At 39.0% G+C, this 22205-nt stretch overlaps 1 protein-coding gene across 1 annotated transcript in view; it reads left to right on the top strand.

Moving 5' to 3' along the window:
* MCTP2 (multiple C2 and transmembrane domain containing 2) overlaps window positions 1–22205 on the top strand; it is a 248854-nt gene that overhangs the window by 161835 nt on the left and 64814 nt on the right. The window contains exons 14-16 of the mRNA XM_030873171.3: window positions 1940–2041; window positions 4190–4264; window positions 6564–6683. Of these exons, the coding sequence (XP_030729031.2) occupies window positions 1940–2041; window positions 4190–4264; window positions 6564–6683 (297 nt within the window). The remainder of the gene's footprint in view (window positions 1–1939; window positions 2042–4189; window positions 4265–6563; window positions 6684–22205) is intronic.

Genomic DNA, 22205 nt, shown 5'->3' on the forward strand with positions numbered 1-22205 from the left:
GCTTTAAAAACTTCTTTAATGTCCTAGGTGGATTCTGGGCTTTGCTGACACAGCTCAAGGACATTGAGCAAGAGGAAACGATCATTTACCCAAAAAAACAAAAAAATTCTTTGACTATAAAATATTTCTTTTTATACTGATACCTCTTGTTCTTCTGTTGCCCTTCTTAACCCTTAAGAAATCATGGAAATTTTAAGATAACAGTACAATGATTATGGGTTGAGGCAAAACTAAACTGGACCAAAGTCAGCTTGGCAAATTGTCATATGCTGTTTTTGTATTTATTTCTTTCAACTTTAACACCCACAATTTATTAAGTGAGACAGTGGATAAAAGAGGAAGCTCAGAATCCTGTTTGGATACCGTTTAGGAAGGAAGCCAGGTCTTTATGGGGTACCCCCTTCCTCTTAGCCACTGGCCAGGAAAGCCATCTTTCTGTTTAAAACCTATTCAATTTGAGAGAGGTGGGGTGACTTTGGGAAGGAAGGTGACCTCTCCCTTGTAAAGTGGAATGGCTCTGTTTCCCCCCCGTGACTTATTCAACTCATCTCCACCACTGTTTATAAGAACACTTGTGCTGGATTCTTGTAGTGACAGCAATAGTCATTTAAAATATGGCTCAGATTTCATGCCCTCAAATTTCCTATGTTATTTCAGATGTTTGATCATTACAATCCCAAATGGAGCTTTTGGTCAGCTCAAGTTTTGCTCTGCCCTGTTGGAGTTAACAGATATGCTTCGAATAAGCCAGAAGTTTAAAAATGCATATACTACCACTCTGTATCATATAAGCATTGCTGCTATCAAATCTGTAAAGAAGATGCCATAATGGGAGCCGAGTCATTTCCAAAATGATACAGGGGATTTTTTCTTAGATGCCTCACACGCTGGGGTCCACAGGTAGATTGGTATGTGGCATTGATGTGACATGCTTGGCTGAGAGATGCTATCAGAAGAAGTTGTTTGTTTTGTAGGTTTATCAGCACATTGTTCTTTTGAAATGTTTTTGTATTTTGACCTCAACTTTAGCTGTGCTGATTTATTTAATTTGCATTGCACCTTGGCTGTGAATCACTGGTCATTTTTAGAAAACTCATTCCTTTATTCATTTCTTTAAAATATTTCATAGTATTTGTATAAAATAATATTTGTATAAAATAATATTTTATAAGGCAATATTCTATGAAATATTGTATAAAATATTTTATAATATTTTTATAAAATAAAATACCATTTTATAAATAAATAAAACATCTTATTTTATAACCTTTTTATTTTGGAATAATTCTAGGTTTACAGACAGTTTGCAAAGTGATACAGAGTTTCCATCTATCCTCACCTAGTTTCCTCTAATGTTAACATCTTACATTGCCATGATGCATTTATCAAAACTAAAAAGAAAAGCTGACATTGTACATTACTATTAACTAAACTCTGGTCTTTATTTGGATTTCACCAGTTTTTCCACTAATGTCCTTTTTCTGTTCCAGGATCCAACCCAGGGTACCACATTGCATTTTATCATCTAATCTTAGTCTTCTGACTGTGGCAGTTTCCAAGTTTTTCCTTTTTCCCATGACCTTGGCAATCTTGAGTAGTATTTGCCAGAAATTTTGTAGAATATTCATCATTTTTTAACAAATAAAAATGTTTAACCTCTGGGATTTTTGAATGAAAACTCTGGTAGGCTTAGTAATCATTTGTACCACTAATTTTCCTCTCGTATATCAGTTTCAGCCTGGTGATGGTTACTTTATCTTCTTATCAGTTATAGCAGCACTCTAGAATTAAAAGTTGATTTATGATTTAATATTTACATAGTTTTAATATTTGCTTAATATTGGCTTCATCTGTGTACACGTTCTGCATTTTCAATTTTGTCAGCTCGTTCAGTTTAAATCCCATAGAAAGTCTGTATTTTATCTATTGTTTATGACAGATTCGAGACGGACAGACAAACTGTTACGTGTTGAAGAATAAAGATTTAGAACAAGCTTTTAAAGGAGTTATTTACTTGGAGATGGACCTCATATATAATCCGGTAGGTCTAACTGGACATATGTCCCAGCTTCTCTCTATGGAAAGTAAAAGGTGACCAGCCTGGAGAGATTCAAATCAATGTAAAATGTTTCAGAATTTTTGCAGCTACAAAGAAAATAGTGTTTTAAAACTGAGCCAAGAAAAATCAGTGCTGGACAGTCTGGTATTAATCCTGTTGGACCAGTAGAATTGATGGTGTGTAATTCTCAATAAATGTCAAGGGAAAAAAAAATAAGAGGAAAATGAGGTTCTTAGCTATATTACCTTTAATCTTCTTCCAAGGCAACAGTTGGCTGTTGGACAGAGATATCTTCAAGCCTCTGACATGTTATTTAATTATTATAGTAGATGTCCTGCTATCCAACACTATCAAGATAGGTAGTTACTCGATTGAAACAGTTAAAGGAGGATTTTTTTTAATGTATCTTAAACTTTTAGTTTAATATAAATAAAATACATAAATATTACATTCACTTGCCAACTTTTAGGTGTGGGCCTAAAACCTTTTTTTAAATAGCATGGACATATTATTTCTAGTTCTACAGCATATTCCTTGCATAAATATACCCGTAACATCTATGATTTCTAATTTCAGTTTCTTGAAAGTAGAGATATTTTTTAAAAAACACTCACAGAACAATCTGAATGTGGAATTCTTCCTGATTATTTTTCCATAAAATCATCACCTCAATAGCAGTATCTTTTTAGTCACTGACCTTTCTCAAGGCTTTCTAGAGCAACATCGATTTCAAGTCTTTTGATCTGTATTTCAATAATTTATATAATTAATATAGAATTATAGTAACAGGTAAAATGGGCATAAACAGGTTTGCAAATTAGCACAGTTGGTTCTAGATGGGCATACTATTCAAGTGCCAGGAGCAGAAATCCCTAGGCGTGCGCAGACATGGCTTACTTAGCTGTGAGCATTCCTTGTCATAGTATCAGCAGTAAGTTCTAGAAAGGGAAGGGAGAGCACAGTTAATCCAGTTAGTGGGGTAAATGAATGTAGCATAATGGTGCTTTTACAATAATTAGAAGAACGGCTGCCATTTATTGGCCATCTACGATGGGCCAGGCTCTGATACTATTTCATTTCATCCCCGCAATAAGCCTGGTCCCTAGCTATCATGAATGCCATCTTATGACAAGCAAATGGAATTAAACAGGGGAGCTGATTTGCTGATAAATGAGTGAGTCGGGATCCAGATCCAGATCTTTCTGACTTCTCAATTATCCCGATGCTGCATTGCTGATTGTTTGCTATCTTTAAGAGATTATTCATAAAATCAATGGCAGGGAAGTTTTATATTTTATTCCTGGGAATGTTAGAACTCTGGGCACAGCCTCCAGTATGGGGTCTGTTGTTACTTCCTCTTTTTCCCCATTTCTTAACCTTTCCCTTCAGGAGATCATATGTATGTGTTGCACACAGATCACCCTTCATCTCCTCTTTTCTTCTGGCAGGTAATTGTATATAGACCATGCACACAGATAAAACTTGAGTTTTAGGGGGAAAAACAGCCTTAAATTAAAACTGTTAAGTAATGTTCTAGTTGTCCATCTGATGTAGAGGAGAAGGACTTGAATTTTGTTCTTTCAGGTTTTCCTCAGTTTAGTGATTTGGATAAACCATGAAATCTCTCTGACCCTCAGCTTATTCCCTAAAAGCTGGGCTAAAATGACTCATTTACTTATTTTTCTGGATCATTGAGAGGAAATGAGATTCTCTTTGGAAAAGATGTTTTTATAAGCCGGAAACTGATTTTCACATGCAAGGTATTACTGGCAAAGAGTAGAGTAGTTCAAAACTTTGATGTGAAAGGAAGTTTTACTTTTTTAGAGACTTTGGTTTGAGGACTTCTTGAGCCCCATCTCTGCAGTGGTTTAAAATATCTCTTTGATTTGCAACGTGGAAACAACACTCTGGAATCTCCAGTCTGACCTACCCGAGTGATGCTCATGAAATGAGACTCCGGAGACCCATGCAGAGCTCCGGGTACCCACCATGTCTCTGCCACCCCCCAAACCCCTAACCCCGCACCCTTAGGTCAGAAGGTATTGGTTTCCAGAGCTTCTCAGTCATTAGAAAAAGAAGAGAGTGAAGTCCATCTCAATGCTGCCCCTTTTAACACTGGTGTCTTTCTAGATCAAAGCAAGTATTCGGACCTTTACTCCCAGAGAAAAGCGCTTTGTTGAAGATAGCCGCAAGCTGTCCAAAAAGGTAGGTCAGTGCAGTAAACTGGCTTGTTGGTACAGTCGGCACCCAGCACCCGGAGTACTTACTGGTCATGACTTGGTTGCATCTCACCCTCCTTCTCTGTTTTCCTCTCTCCCTCCTCCCTCTCCCCGCTTGTCTCCCCATCTCTCCACTCCTTCCTCTATCTCTCCTTCTCTCCCTAGACAAGGACTTCAGTTGGGCTCAGTAAGAAGGGAAAGACTCAGAACATATCTATTGGATGCTGCAGAGGGTGTCAGCCCTCCATTCATCCCCTGAACCATTTTTTAAACAAAAATTCTGAGCATCAAGCCATAAACCTTCTCTTGAACTTACTTGCCCCACCTACCCTCCTTTAATCACAGCCATTTTAGTCTCCATCTTTCAACATTTCAGGGAGGCATTCTGCCAGTGGAGTTCATCATGGAATTAACCCAGTTGATCTTTCGAGATGTCCAGCCTCAGATTCACTGATACCTGCCCCTACCACGTTTTTTTGCCTAAATTTGGATTGTGTTGGCATTTTACCTCCTGTTAACTCTCACTCCCTCTGCCTGTTGCCCTTAACTCCTCTCTCATCAGTTCAACAAAAAGTGAAGATCAGGGCCAAGTAGAGGAAGTTTCACATTTTATTTTTTTTTTAACATGACCTTTACAGTTCTTTTCAGAGCCCCTCCCTGTCCTATTCAGACACAGTTCAGGATTTCACTCTGTACTTACTGTCCCTCTTCAGTTGTGTAGCAAAGAACAAAGTGTCCCCTTTTTAAAGTGTTTATTACTTCCACCACTTCCTGTGGGGTGAGCAGCTGTGGATTACAGAAAGCAAGTTAAATATAAAGGCATCTTATCATCCTTTGGTTTCCCATGAACTTCTGGACACACTCGGGAAAGGCCTTAAACCTCTTCTGAAGGGGACGTCCAAATGTTTTGTTTTGGTCTGCGTAACATTGAGTGTAATATTTATTTTGTGTAATCTGAGTAAATGGCTTTATTATTGTTGTTATTATTGCCTTTTGCTCTGTTTACTTGAAAGTTAAAACCTGAGTTGAGGTAGGTGGCACAGCTGCTTTGCAAACAAATTGAAATGAATCTACCTACAACTGGGAGAAAAGACATTTCCTTTGCCAAACAGGACCTCCGCGTTGGGTGGCTTTGGGCTCTGAGAGCACCGGGAGTTTTGGGGCTGAGACCCTGGGGTATGTTAGGTTTCTCCCCAAGTTCCTCTCAGCACTAAGTGTCCCCAGATTTTTATAAAGTTGAAACTTGTGCTCATGACACAAATACTTAAAATCACTTAGTATGTGCCAGGCTCTCTTCTAAGCCCTTTAATTCTCTTCACAACCTACAAGGTTAGCACTCCTGTCAACCCCATTGAATAAGAGAGAGGTTAAGAAACTGGCCCAAGGTCACACAGCATAGAGGTAGGAGAGCCGGATTTCCTTTCCAGAGCTTTACTTTCCTATAGAATAGACTTTTTATTCTGGATTAGATGAGCTAGAGTACATGTACATTTCTACTGTAAATCTACCCATTTCCTTCCAAAAGCAACATAGTCCCTCATTCCATTCTGTCTCTCTCAAACACACACAAACACACATTTCACATGCCTGACAGCTGGGTTTTTTTTGTTTGTTTGTTTGTTTTGGCTGCGTTGGGTCTTTGTTGCTGTGTGCGGGCTTTCTCTAGTTGAGGCGAGTGGGGGCTACTCTTTGTTGCGGTGGGCGGGCTTCTCACTGGTGGCTTCTCTTGTCGCGGAGCACGGGCTCTAGGTGCACGGGCTTCAGTAGTTGCAGCACGCAGGCTCAGTAGTTGTGGCGCGTGGACTCTAGGACGCTCAGGCTTTTGTAGTTGTGGCGCGTGGGCTCAGTAGTTGTGGCTCGCAGACTCTAGAGCACAGGCTCAGTAGTTGTGGTGCATGGGCTTAGTTGTTCCACGGCATGGGGGATCTTCCCAGACCATGGATCGAACCCGTGTTCCCTGCATTGACAGGTGGATTCTTAACCACTGCGCCATCAGGGAAGTCCCCTGACTGCTGTATTTTTTACCAGCTCAGTTTTGTGCTGAACATTATTGAAACAGCCTATTCTCCTTCAAAGGAGCTATAAAATGCATTGGATTTTCTTTTCCTCCCAGGATGATCATAGTTTAAAAATGAACTTTAGAGAAAGTATTAGGACTCTTCATTTTTACTGTTTTGTTCATTGGCAGTTATACAGAATATAATTTAAATGACCAAGCTGTCTGATCTAAAGAGAATATTTGGAGTGTTTAAACCTAGTTCTCTGTTTTCCATTTTTTTAATCAGATCTTATCAAGAGATGTAGACCGAGTGAAAAGACTCACCATGACAGTCTGGAATACAGTACAGTTCCTTACAAGCTGCTTCCGGTGGGAATCCACATTGAGAAGTACAGTAGCATTCGTGGTAAGCTTCCTTTTTTATGTTCAACTTACTTGCTTCTGAGCCCCAAGTCCAAATGCAGATGGGTTTTATTTTACTTACGTGAAGCAGAATGAGGCACATTCAACATAGCTGAAGTTTACACTGGTAAGGAAACTTTAAAAAAAAAGGATAGTCATTCATCTTTCTAAAATATATTATGACATAGGAGATTATGTAGGAGGTGTCTTTCCAAGACCATACTTGTCGGATTTACCCTTGGAAATCCCTTAAATTACCCAAATCATACTTATATACTATCTCTTGATAAGGTAAAGAGAGCCAGCGTTCTATGCATTTTTAAATGTTTTTGTGGTGGTTATTATAAACCATTCGTATAGTACCCACAATGTTTGTCTCCTTCTGTACTCATGAGGGCCAGTGTTTTCTGAAAAATGGCAGTTGAAAAATCACATAACTAAATGAAGACTAAATCGCTCTAATTTATGTTTCAAGTAAATCATTGACAAACTTTGGTATAAAAAAAACATTTATTCAGATCAAACCTCTTGAGACGTAACTGATTACTACACATTACAAGTTGACTCAACACCACAAAGGAGAACCACTGTCTGTGAAATACATTTTTATAATAAGAGTTGGCCTTTCCTTATGAGCATAATAAAATCACGGAATCTCAGAACTGCATGAGATCTTAAAACCACCTAGGTCAACTAGAGAGTCCAAGAATCTTGTAAGGACTCGAAAGTTAGTATAATGTCCTCACTTTACATCTCTGGGCATCCTCCCTCCTCTATAAAGGCACTTGTCATTGATCAGATTGGTAGCGTTTGCTCGACTGCTAATCTTGTGCCTTTTGTATTATGCCATTAACTTCTGCACGGTGCAAAGATCACAGTAGGACCTAATACGATGTGTGAGTGGTTGAGTCATGATCACCGCTCTTTTGTCTTCTGGTTTCTATCATCCATGCTCTCTCTTACCCACCAGGCTTATCCACATTAAAAAAAAAAAAAATCAGTCCCAGAGGTCAGTGGGTTGGAGGTCACTCCCACCTTTAATGCAAGCTGTATACTGGCTCCATAAGAGGCTTTTTCTTAGCCATTTTAGCACTTTGTTTTATCTTTAGTTAATGTTAGTTTTTCATTGGTTCAGGAGGTAGAAGCCCTGTGATGGCTGCAGCCTTGGCGTTTAATATACTTTTTCTTTGTTTTAAAGTTGCTAGAACAATTGGGCTTGATAACAAAATTAAGAAGGATTTTATTAATCCCTATCTGCCTTTGACTTGGCACTGATTTATCCGCTTCCCTTTCTCACATTCTCCTCAGCTGGGGGCTTCGTGTGCTGGGTTCCTCTTCAGCCTCCCTGCCTCTGTTTCCCACCTGAATCCTCTCTACAAACTTTCCAGGGAATGTTCTGTGTGATTCTGGGCAAACGAGGCAAGTCAACATGATTGGTGGCTTCTTCCAGTCAGCACCCCGGCCAGTCCCTTGGAGGAAGAAGGATTTCCTCTTTCTCGAGCTTAGTTTCTGGCACTGAGATTTTTAGAAAAACAGAGATCTGTTGCACTGGATTATGTAGGGGGATGACAGAAATGATTAATGGGCTGTCAGCCTGATCTGAAGAAAGATTACAACAATGAATAGAAATAAGTTGTTTCATAGAGGGGGCTTCTAAACGGGAAGGGAGCCTTGGCATTGGGGCCACTTCTGCATGGCCTGGGACCTGAGTGGACCCTCCTTGCTGACACCGCACCGCACAGCCCTCTGCCAGGCTGGCTGCCAGAGGCAGGCTAGCACATCCTCCTTTAAAATCCCTGAGGCCCAAGGAACGAAAGATAGAGGAGTGCTCTTCTTGCTGGTTTGCCACAATGTAATTTTGCAAGGGTACCTGAGTTTATGAGATGGTGGGAGGCCCCACTGCAGGTGTGGATGGGGGACACCTGTGCATCCGTTCTTTCTCTCTCTAGGTTGTCCTGAAGGTACTGAAATAAAGACAGCTTCATTCAGATACACTTAGTTTTCTGTTTTCACTTGAAACTCTACTTTTAAATGTTTATCTCACATTTACTTTGACCAGCCATGGTGGATCTCAGAGATACTGCAGATGTAGAGACATAGGTATCTCCCCTCCCTAAGCTGATGATGTGTAATTTCATTAGAGAATGTTTTTGTTGCTACCATCATGATGGTCACTCCAAAACTATTTCTGCTCTTAAAGCGAGAACATATAAAGAAAAATACATTCTAGGATAAAATAAAAAATTCATTGTAGCCTCCCTTATTTTCTTTAATAAGATCAGGGGTAGCCAAGCCTTCATATTTTTCAGAAAACATTTTTGCTTTCATGGCTCTTGCTTACAGACTTAACACTAGCTGCTTGTGGAGTGCTGATGGGTGATTCCAGGCCTGTGGGCTGCCACTGGCTGTGCCCCTGACTCTGTAGGACTCTGTTCAGGGTTGTCTTTCTGAAGAATGTTGGATCCTCGGGTGACCTGGGCCAGAGAGGGAGGAATGGGGAGACTGTGTTGCTGAAGCCTGGCTTCGCTCCCTCACTCCACTACTGAGAACACTGTGTTTGTCTTGGTGGTACAGTACACACTGATGTTCTCCTATGATCTACTGAGGACAGAATGCTGCTCCGGGTCTTTATCCATCCATGTGGTACTTTGTTCATGCTTCGTCCACTTGCCTTGGCATTTCAGGGGCAGAGCAATTTCGTGCTGGTCTGAAGCAAGGTCTTAAGCCAAGAATTTATTAAACAATAGGACTGCATGTGAAGGCCTTTCTCTGTTAGAAATTAGGATCAGTGCTCTTTGAGGGTTCACTGCACAGGTGTGAAAAGAACCGTTTTGGCTAAACCCGTCTCCATTGGGGCTTTTCCTTCCCCTAGAGGTACAGCACCACAAGCTAAGGGCAGAAACATAGGAATTTTTCACTTCTGTTTTGTCAGGTAACATGAAATTGCTTTACTAACATCATGTTCATGTTTCTATTTTCAGTTGATACAAAGCAGGAATGTTATAGGATCATGTTTAGTATATCCTGGTTGTTAATCTTAAGACTTTATGAAAGCAAGCCATACATTTTCTAAGGGATCCTGTGGATGTATGTATGAATATATCGTATCTTGTTGAAAGCAGGAGTTAAAGGAAAGCATCCTGTTAAGATCTAGGTCCTGTGGTGTCCGGTCAGAAGTGGATGAACAAACATGAGAAAATTTATCTTGCTAGACTGTCTAAGCATTAACCTCCCCCACCAGAGGATTAATCCCCTCTCCACTTAAGGTGGGTGGTGGTTCTCCCAATACTAAGAGAAGAAAGTTATCTTCCATTTCCTGACACCTGCCACATGACTGTTACTATATACTGTTTAATTCATTGTTATTGTAAGAAATTAAAAGTGGACTATTATTGAAGTATAGTTGATTTACAATGTTGTGTTAGTTTCAGGTGTACAACCAAGTGATTCAGTTATACATATATATATATATATGTCTATTCTTTTTCAGATTCTTTTCTATTATAGGTTATTACAAGGTATTGAATATAATTCCCTGTGCTGTACAGTAGGTCACTGAATGTGGACTTGTTTAGAGTAGTCAGATTCCAAATCATACTTCTATAGGCTTAATTTTTTTTAAAGTCTTTATTGGAGTATAATTGCTTTACGTGGTGTGTTAGTTTCTGCTTTATAACAAAGGGAATCAGCTATACATATACATATGTCCCCATATCTCCTCCCTCTTACGTCTCCCTCCCAACCCTCCATATCCCACCCCTCTAGGTGGTCACAAAGCACCCAGCTGATCTCCCTGTGCTATGTGGCTGCTTCCCACTAGCTATCTATTTTACATTTGGTAGTGTATATATGTCCATGCCACTCTCTCACTTTGTCACAGCTTACCCTTCCCCCTCCCCGTGTCATTACCTCTTTTGAGTCTTTCTCCTTCCTCTAAGTTTTCTAGATTTTTTTTAGTGTGTTTTCCGAGCTTTACTTGCTTTAAGCTAAAGATAATTGTTTTTCACTCAAAAGTTCACATTCTCAGTTTTTCCAATTGAAAGATAAATGAATATAAGATATCAACTTATGGACAGAGGCCTATAACTGAAACATCATGCCTAGAAGAAGCACATCTGTATATTTCCCTATGAATGGATTTGTAAATATACGTGGTATTTTGTATACATGTCCGTGGTCATTCCCAGTCACAGGCTTTGAACTCTAGGGATAATTAATGGCTTTTGTTGTTTCAGTGATTACTATGTGTCAGGTACTGTCCTAAAGCATGTTATAAGTGTTAATTCACTTAATTCTCATAACAAGCTGCTGATGTAGATGCCAGGATCAGTATTTCCTTCTTTTTACACATAAGAAAAATAAGCCCATAGAAGTTAAATAAAGGTTAAAGTGTCAGAGCTCATATGCTTTTAAGAGACAGAGCTGAGATTTAAACCCAGACCATCAGGATTTAGAGTCCATGCATGTAAACACTGGGCTACACTGCCTGTCATTGACACCCAGGATTCAGTGATCACGATCCTTGTATTTAGATAGATATAATGGCTCTAGGGACAACCATATGAGTCATTTCAGATATGTATAATATCTAGATGTTATAAATGGAAGTTAAGCCTATTCCAAGATGCTTTGGGAGAAAGAAGTCCTTATTATATGGGTAAGAATAATTCTCAGACATAGTCATTATATTCACAAGAGATGGAGTAAAATTAAAGAAGTGAAAGGTAGAAATGTCTCTGGCATCTTTGGGGAACAGACCAGACCGTGGGAATCTCATGCTTATGACATCCGTGGAATTCAGGTTGATGGTCTGGAAAACCTCAGTGCTTGGTTCTAGGCTAAGCCCTAAATTGAGGTCTGAGTTATCTTTTCCCGCTTTTGGAGGAAGCTCTTAGATGATGTTGAAGGGCTTTCAAGGGGAGAGTGAAGAGTGAAAACAACTAAAGGAAGGAGCCATGGAAGGAATCTGTAGTTTTCAGATCTTCAAGAGTTCCAGGTTGTTCAGAATAAGGGCTAGTAGTGGAGATGAGTAACTATCTACATTAGTAAATTACTACAAAATATCTTAAAACAGTGGCTTTCAGAGAAATTGGCTCATATTTCTACTGTGGGAAGGGTGCTCTATTGTATGATATATTCCCATGTCTAGTGCAAATACGTTATTTGATGATAGTTAAGAGGAATTGAGTTTGTTTTCAAAAGATAATTTTGCATTGTGGTATTTGTATTGTAGAAGCAATCACCTGTATGAGTCTTTTTGATTTGTTTTTCTCTTGGGTAATTGTACTTTATATACAAGCCCCAAATATTGTCTATAAAAAGACCTAAGGTTATATTATGGCATAAATTTTTTCATATGGCAGGAAACATTTACTTGACAGTTGGCATCATCAGAAAATTATTTTAATAGCAAAGGTCTCCCAATGCTGCCAAAAAGGATTGCATTTATGTAGTTTGGTTTTCCACCACTCTTTAAGGCCCTCGCCTCTTGCATTGAGGGAGAGGAGTCTATGGGGGCATTGATGGATTCCTTATTTATTAAAATTTTACTGGGACCTTTGATGTTAAAAAGCAATCTAAGTCTACCATATATCAATGGGTATTTTCATAAAGCTATGCTTTTAACATCTGTGACTTTTTTTCCTGCATTTTTGGATTGTAAGAAAATGAAGAATTAATTCTTCAGAGTTGACAGGGCCTGCAATATGATACATAATTTAAAGCATCAATCAACTGTCCCGCTCCCCAATAGGGTTAAAATACAATTCTCCACTTTCTTAGTGATAGCCCCTATTTAACATATATAGAATTCTTAGCTTTTAGGGATCCTAGAATTTTGAGAAGTGTGAAATGATTTCACATTGAACTTAAAAACAATAACAACTGTAACAGAACGAACCCTTCCATCACACACATATGTGCGTACACACACTCACACACAAAACACTGAGAAGCAGAGGGCATTTGGGAAGCAAAAAGTTTCGCTGCTGAAAGTTTCCTAAGAAAGATTTGATAAAAATTTCATGAGACGTTGTGGAGTGTCCCTGTTTATAATCCCTTCTGTGGCCCACAGGACATTCAGATTGAACTTACTTTGGTACAGATGACAATTACACTGGACGTTTTGTTTTCAGATTGGACGATTTAAATAGTGCTGGTCAGTTGTCTTTTTGATGCTTTAGATATTTATGTGTTAACTGGGTCTAAAAAATTTTTATTTTTTTAAAAAAAAATTCTATCACCAGTTTATTCACAACTAGATGCACTGCATTTGATTCAACTTTTGGTGGCTGTTTCCACATCCACCAGAAGTCACAATCGGATGTGCACAGCAGGCATCACTGCCTGTTTGGTGGGTGTTTGTGCGGTTGCTGCTTAAAGATTAACAGTTAAACTGAAAAAAAATCCACAGTTACAGTCACCATTTTGTCTGGAGAAAATTTTTTAGGCATCTTAAATGTTATGTACATATACTTACATGCAAAAATGTATAAATATATTACATTAAATGCTTAAAATATTTGCCAGTTTATTATTTGTTTTATTTAACATTTGTACAATGATTTCCAAAATCTTCCTTTTCGCAGTGGACTACCTAACATACTTTTAAAAATACCTTAAAGTTCTTTTTCAGTATTTTTTTCCATAAGAACAATCCATTATTGCACATTGTGATTATAATTTTTTACAACATAATTGCACCTTCTATTGACAACTTCTCAGGCATTAACTAATTATGCCATTTAATAAAATTACAGTAATTGCATTAAAAGATTATCTATTGAAAATTTAAAAGGACACTCTTAGCTATTTTAGTATATTTCATGTTTATATTTTCAACTTTATAATTGAATTGCATTTCCAGGCAGAATCCTAGCTATACTGAATGAAATCAGCTGGTATTTTGGAGCATGCCAATTTTGAATAGTAAGCATTAGATCTTCATGTTTTAAAATCCCAGAATAGCATATGTTGTCAGTCTTCACACGGCCCTGCTGGGTAATAAGTGAATGGTTCTGATAGGTCCAGGCCCTGTATGGAGACTCTCTGTCTCTACCTGCTGCCTTTCCTAAGCTTTCTATTGAGATGTACTTGCAAGTACACATTTTTTGCCTTCTGTGAATTTTCTGGTTAGGAGCCATTGTCCTTTACAGATTCCAGAGAACTCAGTCTAGTTCTCTCTGCTGTCCAGAGATACCCTACTGTTAATTTGAACTTGATCCTGAATTTAGGAGCTTAAATCTTAGATGAAGAAAAGACTTCAGTGATCATGTTCCTCCTTGACCAAACCAGTGCTTCACTGCCTCCTTCAAGCTTGCCCCTCTTCCTCCCTCCGTCCCTCCCTTTCCACAATCATTGTTTGTCCAGTGTCTCATACACTGCTAGATATTGAGATACAGAAATGAAATGATCATAGTAAGTCATCCGACCGTCTGTCGTCCTCCCCTCTTTTCTTCTCTTCCCCCCTTCATCTCTCCCTCTCTCTCCCTTCTCACCCCATCCGCCAGCCTCCCAGCCTCTCCCCAGTATCCCTCTCCACCTCCTTTGCTGCACCCTTTCTTTCTCTCCCCCAGCTTCCCTCCACTGTCCTCCTCTTATATTTGAAACCAAAGCAGTACACTTTTACTTAATAAAGCACACCATAAGAAAAATTAAGTTTGCCCTTTGGAGAGCAAATTAAATAATAAGCATGGAACTATTTTAAACATATAAAGTGAGCTACAAATGTGGGTAGGAATTATTAGCTGATATAACTATTGGGAGGTTAGGGTGTTGCTCTCCTAACTCAGAGAAAAGCTTCGCCGAAGTGGGTACAGGTACACACACAAACACACACACGCAGTTGCTGAAAGCTTCACTGAAGTGGGTACAGGTACCCACACAGACACACACACACAGAGTTGCTGTTTCATTGCAAAGGATGTGGAGGACCTGTTCGAGAATGGGGTAGAAATGCAGACAATTGTATTCTGTGTCATGTAATTAATGTACAAGGGTCAACTATCTCTAGGGCTGATTAATGTGCATGGAACCACCAAATTCCAAATTATGTGATTCTGCCTTTAAGGCTGTGATAGTACTTTTCATGTTTGACCTAATAAATTAAGTTCTTTATATCAAAATAGGAGGGATTTTATTTTAATATTTCAGGTTAATGTCATATGCTAAAAAAATCATTCAGTGTAACGTAGCCGTATGATTGAAGGATTATGTTAAGACACTGTGAGCTACAGATTGAATGACAGAGACCAGTCTTTTATCTGTGTGTACGTCCTTACCGCTTATGATGATGCTGAGTACGTTGCAGATATCTAATCAGTGCTTCGTAGAAGAATACTGGAACTCATGCAGACCATCTATTACCAGATACTGTTTGTTTGTATTCCAACTACTCCTCTGACCATAGCAATCTATGACCCCACCAGAGGGTAAAATTCAAAGACAGCTGAACAACTTAATCATAATCTTTTCTGATGTGCATTTTCCCACCTTTTTCTCGACCCTGCCCATGGTGGCGGGGGTGGGGTGGGGTGGGGTGGTGATGGTGCTAATTGGCAGCAAAATGTCCAAAAGACAGTCAACAGTAAGCAGACTTGGAGGAGAGGGGTTGGCAAATCTCTAACCCAGATCAACAGCCCTTGAATCTGGAGGGATTTATTTTTGATTCTTACAGAGCTGAGTGCTTTCCCCCCCACTCCATCTGTTGCTATATATGACACCTGGATGTGCAAACATTTTGTCTGATGCAAAAATGGAAAAGAAGATTTAGAAATAAAAGAGAGAGGGTTGGAAGGGAGGAATAGAGTGCTGGTGTGTCTGAAAACAGTCAGGACCCATTTCCTGCTTCAGTTTTGATCTGTTGAAGAACCATGCTCAGCACTTACATTTCGGGCTAATTTGATATTGCCTTTTTGGTGGTCCGAGCTTTGTCATTTGTTTGGAAGCTGTCATCTTTATTAGTCTCTCTGGCTGATCTTTGGGGCTCCCCATCAGGTGGCGCGTGCTCTCCGTTGTCTGACTGGGCTTGGCAAGCCGCTGGCCCTTTTATTGCTGTGTGATGCGGGCATGCTTGCCGGACAGCCTGTAATTAGACCCACCACAGATGACAGTTACAAGAGAGCCTGGTAATCATTCTAGCTGCCTGATCTGATGTTTATGGAGAGAAACCTTCTTTGTGGTCTGGTTAGGGTTTACTATACTGTGTCTTACTTTTGCCATTTGATTTATAATTCAGGAAGTTGTGTTTTGCTACCTCTCTGCCGAGCTTGGAGTTGTATCATTGGTTTTTGAAATAACAGCGCTAATTTGGAGGGGGTAGTTTTCATTGGACTGATACTGTAGCTCCCAATTTTATTTAAAAAGATAGGAAGACAATTAAATCAAACAGCCAATTCATTATGTCATCATTTAAACAATGTTCCTGTACAGTGTTTACAGACTGTTTTAGTCTCCCTGGGATTTTCTTATAACCCAAATCCATGTTTTTTAGCCCTTTAAAATGACTTTTCTATATCTGGCCTAGCTTTAAAATTTTTTTTTGTTTCCACTCGTTGCCAGGGATACTTCACTTTGTCAGGGAAAAATAAAAAGAAAGAAATATACTTATTAGCTCAATTGGTGTTGAGACCTCCATGGCTACGAGTTTAAGTCTGGAAAAGCATGGAGCTATAGAATGTTAAGTCAGAGGGTCTTTACGTTCATTCATGGGGGAAGAAACTGAAGGCTTCGGGAAAGTGATTTTTCTCCTGGCCTGTTAGAACAGAGGATTTTCAGTCCTTATACCATTTTTACAGTGTGTGGCTTTTGTGGTCATAAATTTTGCAATTATGGTTTTAGTTCATGAGTATGAGCTGTATTTAAACAGTGTCCACAGATTGGGTTATTAAAAAATTTTTTTAAAACATACTTTTCTGCAAGTCTTACATTTGGAAAATATTTTATAAGTCTGGAGAGCTGCTACTCAGAGGGGTAATATGCCCTGGAGGAACAAATATCTGTAATATCTGCTACTTCATGTGGGCTTTTCTTACAGCAGATGAATCTTCCTCATTAAGACTTGAGGGGTAGTGCTGCTGCCGCTAAAGATGATGACGTGAGGATGATGATGATAATCTGCTTGCATGTTCTGGGTGTTTAAGTTTTGACTTCTGCTGTTCAACTTGTTCTTACTTTATTGGGCTACAATAACACTTTTAGTGAAATACTGTCTCAAATTTTATCTTTTGTTTAAAGAGCAACAGAATACTAAGCATGAATTTGCCAATAGCAACATTTCTTCTGCTCTGGTATAAGCCAGGTACATGCAATTATAAACTTTATTGTCAATTATTCCGTAGCAAAAGTGGCTTTCCTTGGAAACCGTTGAAGTCCTCACATTTCTGGTAAGGAAATTTCTATAGGCTAATTTGTGCTCCAGATTCTACTTTGCAAAATAGGAAAATGTGATGTGTGTTTAGCTGTTAAAAAATTAGCCACCTGTGGCCTCAGTCGCCTATACCTCTTTCCATATATTTTATTTTGCATTTCATGATTTTTAGGCTTTTAGTAATGTACACATTCCAAGAGAAAAATAATTGATTTCCAGGAAATTCTGTACATGTGCATACACACACGCACGAACATATACAAGGGGGAGGGGGGCAGAGGAGGAGGAAGAGGAGAGAAAGGAAAAGGGAAAAGAGAAGGGATAGGGCTTCCCTGGTGGCGCAGTGGTTGAGAGTCCGCCTGCCGATGCAGGGGACACGGGTTCGTGCCGCGGAGCGGCTGGGCCCGTGAGCCATGGCTGCTGAGCCTGCGCATCCGGAGCCTGTGCTCCGCAACGGCAGAGGCCACAGCAGTGAGAGGCCCGCGTACCGCAAAAAAAAAAAAAAAAAAAAAGAGAAGGGATAGCAAATAGACTTTCCATTGCTGGAGTTTACTTAAAGACAGTCCTGCAGGTGGCGATAGAATCTCATAAATGATAAAAATCCCAAAGTAAGTTTCTGTGCACTGTTTCTTGGGGATTTTAATTTCAGTAATTTATTTTTAATTTGATACAGTCATCTACAAGCCGAAATCATTACATTAGAAAAAATTCAAATTTCCATGTTGTGTAATCTCTGTTTTTATAAAAATTTTCTCAGATATTTTATGGCGTTTTCATCTTTATGCACAAGAGATGAGATCTAGGTTATTGCCGAGCTGGTCCAGATTTTATATGACAAATAACCATTTTAAGCCTGTTCTTTTAATTTTTATTTTACTTTTTTTAACATATAGCTAAAATTTGATGCCTGTGCCATTAGTTAGGTCCATAAAATCTTTTGCTATTGAGTATTAAGTTGTATAAGGGTAGTGCTGTGTGGGTGTATGTGTGTCAGTGTTTGCTTGTGTATCAGAGTATCAAATCAGTTGCTTCCAAAGGACATTTCCTTCCTTAGCTAATTGTTGAAGGTTAGTTTTAATCTGAGAGGAATCACAAATTCTTTGAAAGCTATTTATTTTACCCAACAATAAAAAGGCAACATAAAGAGTTTGTTTGAAAACACTAGAAATTACATAGTGGATGTGATAACACTTTTTCAATTATTTTATTTTAGATATTAGGCTTTCTTCAAGCAAAGTTAAAACATTCAGTAGATCTTTCTTTCCTGCTAGTTGAGGTTCAAAAGTTCTTAAATTGCTTATTGTGAATGTATGTTTTCACTTGCCATTTTTTCTTAAGTTTGTGTTCAAAGATGCAAACTCTAAAGTGATTTGCTTAAACATAAAGCTAATTTTCAGCTCTCGTCTTTTCATGTAGCCTCATTTAAAAAACCTTTGCAGTGCACATTTTCAAGGGGAACTGCCTTGATTCTAGAAAATGTAATTATTTTGGTTTAAATGCTTTAGGCTTTAGATGTTGAGTGTCATCAACAGACAACTGTGATGGTCTTGAGCAAATTACGTGAAATTCAGTCTTTGTCTCCTGAACATTTCACTAAGTCTTATGGTGAAGTTCAAAACCAATAAGGTCTTGTATACTGTACCGTCGAATACAGAATTTCTTATAATAGAAGAGGGGGAAAAAGAGAAAAGAAAAGAAACCTTCTAGCCTTCTAATATTCTGTTTCAATTGCTATTCCAATTACTCATGAGGGGGAAGAGTGGAAAGCAAGTCAGACCCTCGGAAAACCTGTTTTGCTGCCTTCACATAAAGGATATTCAATTCTGTGCTCTGTTAGCAACTGACCAAAATCTAATCCATTAAAAAATATATCGTGGTAAGCAGTTCTTGAAAATGTTTATAATGAATGGTAAAAGCCAAGCCTCCACTGTGAGATTAGCAGTTGGAACAGGATGTGTTCATCAGGAAATAGGTTATTGCCTTACCAGTGTGTCCTGCTGCGTAACCTGCAGGATAGATGAAGATTTAAAAGCTTGCAGTGCAAGGAGTTTATTTGATTTCCCCCCTTTGCCTTCTTTTGCATATCACAGTGTTGTTTATCACCCATGGTGCTTTTTATCAACAAATCTATTCCAAGGTTCTTTTTATAGACAAAAAGCATCCAGTGTTTTGGAGGTCACCTCCCCCCTCCACGCCCCACCCCTGCCACACACACCGGATGCTCATCAGTGACCTATTCAGATTAATGTAACTAATTCACTTTTACAGAGCGAAGTCTGTAGCTTTAAAAAATAATAAGAGAATGGTGAAAGATGATTTTCCAGAAGTCTGGACTCACCCTCACCCCCCATCTTAAAGATACATGAAATAGTGGATACAGGAAATACCGAATACCGTGGATTCTGGTGATTTTCCTGCTTTTTGCTTGATTGCCGTCCAGTGTTGGAGCCAGTGGACAGTAGTGCTAATGAATAATGCCTTCTACATGGACGATACCTATAGTCACACACACGCAGTGACTAAGAGATCAAATACACTGGCTAAAAAGCCTTAGGGAAGCATTATGTGTCTGAGGTCTGATCTATTGTCTGGGAGGTCAGATGAGTGTTAATGCACTCTGCAAAGATTACACTCCCTCTCTAATTGCTCCGACACTTCCTTAAAGGATTTAAACAGTCAGGAAAGGTGATGCTCCTTGTCAATTTTTGTCTTCTGCCTGCAGTTGAAGTTTATCTGTCTTTCCACTGAGACCACTAGATCAAGTAGCCTCGCCAGTGTCAAAGGCATAAACTCTGAATTAATAGTGAAAGCAAGGAGAGATGTTATTTACAGCTCCATTATGACTTGCTCTTTAAATGCTTTGCATTCCATCTCTGGTGTTTACATTGTGAAAACAACAGCGTATCCACGTTCAAAAAGGGGGGCTGAAAGAAATCCAAGGCTTCACTTTGACTTTTGATTAGGTTTGTTTTCATAATCTTTTCTCAATGACATAAGGGCCAGTGTGGCATTTTGCATTGAAGTTATTTCCGTTAAAGAAGTAAAGAATAGTAGACTTTAGCATTTCCTCTGTGCTGCTTCCCCCACCAATACACACACACACACACACACACACACACACACACACACACTCCATTCTGAAATGTTTATCCTAAAGTAGGCATGTACAAGACTGACCCACACGTAGGACCTGATAACTTTGTCCAGACCATCATTATAAATTTCATACGTTGTGCAAACACATTTTTAAAAACCTCTCCTCTCCGCATTAAAGAATGCTTACTCATTCCTCTGTGGTGTCTGGAAGCTGAGATATAATTTTATCAGACTCTGTATCTCTTACATTGCTTTGATTTTAACTTAGTATTTTCTAAATGACACTGAAAAGCTTGAAGGAAGCTTTTACCAATTCTTCCATGATGGGAGTTTAGGAAATCCCGGGAACCTGTATGTTGCAGATACGATATTGCATTCCTTAAATTCATAGTCTGCCTTTCTGTAGGAGTGGGGAGGGCAAGCTTGCATTTCACCCTGAGCATATTCCGCCCACCATGTGCAGTTGCATCATTGAGAGGTAAGAATTCCTCTTAGATCGGTTCAAATTGCTAATATATGTGGCCTAGAGCCTGCAATATATTTATGTAGCTTCCAAAAGAGACTTGGGAGGATTCCCTGTAATTCAAGATGGTAGTCTGAATGATGGGTGTAGATGGATTTTTTTTTTTTTTTTTTTTAAGAAATCCTTGTTTGTCCCACGGGATTTTCACACTTTTCAGCTGACGGCACTGTATTTTACTCATATTGTGTAAAGCTGTCAATGTATGCGTTATGTGTGTCTCCTGAAGACTGAGCAGATGACGAGAACTATTGCTAGAGGGGGAAAAACACATTGGAATCAACATCTTCAGGGGAGAATTTCTCCAGTGTCTCTCGTTCCTGCTCCTATGTAGACTGTCCCTCGCACTTCGTCTTATTGTATGTTCCCTTGCACTGTTGGTAGATTACACTGAATGTTTCATCTGTATATAAAAATTAAAAATTCAAACAAAAATCTGGCCCACATGAAGAACAGGCCCTTTGGGCATATGGTTCATTATGCATATTCGTTTAATTACTAAAACACTTGGGATGGCTTTCCTGCCCTTGCTTTCAACTGGCAAAGTTGGATCTCTTCTACTGCACAGAAAATGTAGCACAGGATTCTGTTCTGAAGGATAAAAAAAGAAAAGGGGGGAAAAAAGAGCCTTTGAAGAAGGAATTCACCAAAAGGAGGTATGATTCTCAGTATGAAACCAATAGAAGTCAGAATCTCTCTCTTTTTCTCTCCTGTTTTCGTCTCTTTCTCCCTCTGATTTCCACCACTGCCCCTGAAGGCTAGTTTTACTGTGGTTCGTTTATATGAATGCAGGCAGGGCAGGAATGTGAGACTAAGGGTTTGGGTTTCAAGTACATTCCCTCCGAGCAACTCAAGTCTCACGATGAAGCTGTCTAAGTTTTATTGGTTAGAAAGGCCGTGCTATGAAAGTGTGACTTTAATTGATTTTTCAGGGCAAACAGGTGGTGATGGTTTAGACATGCCCTAGTCTCAGTGCCACTCCTAATTCGGAGCAGCACATATAATAGCTTTATTAAAATAAACAGCCCCCTGGCTTTGCTTTTACCTGAACATCTGCCTCTTGGATTTTAAAGGGCCTTTTAAAATATTTTCATTCTGTGCTTAAATGAATCTGATCCTAAAAAAGCTGAGGAAGACTTTATTTTCTATTCGTGTCATCAAACTTATTATTTTTTGTTTGAAAGGAAAAACATTAAAATTCACACAGCATCTTTAAATAGGATCATTGTTGTTTCAGGAATTTTGGTGGTTGTTTTGGGAACATTTACTTACATGATGCAACAGATTTTAAACATAACAGGCCAAAAATTGAATTCATACTTGCTGGGTTTTGATTTGAACTATTATTTTGGTGAGCAGAAGATTGTTTGAATGTCAATGGTGTGTGTGTGTGTGTGTGTGTGTGTGTGTGTGTGTGTGTGTGTGTGAGTGTATGTATGTGTGCACATACGTGCTTAAAGACCATATTTTGTGTTCCTTCCCGGTTTATAGTGATGTCTCAGCTTTGTCGGAAAGCTGCTTGGATTCCTCATCAAAATAAACTC

Source organism: Globicephala melas, chromosome 2 (assembly GCF_963455315.2).
Source record: "Globicephala melas chromosome 2, mGloMel1.2, whole genome shotgun sequence".
NCBI lineage: Eukaryota > Metazoa > Chordata > Mammalia > Artiodactyla > Delphinidae > Globicephala > Globicephala melas.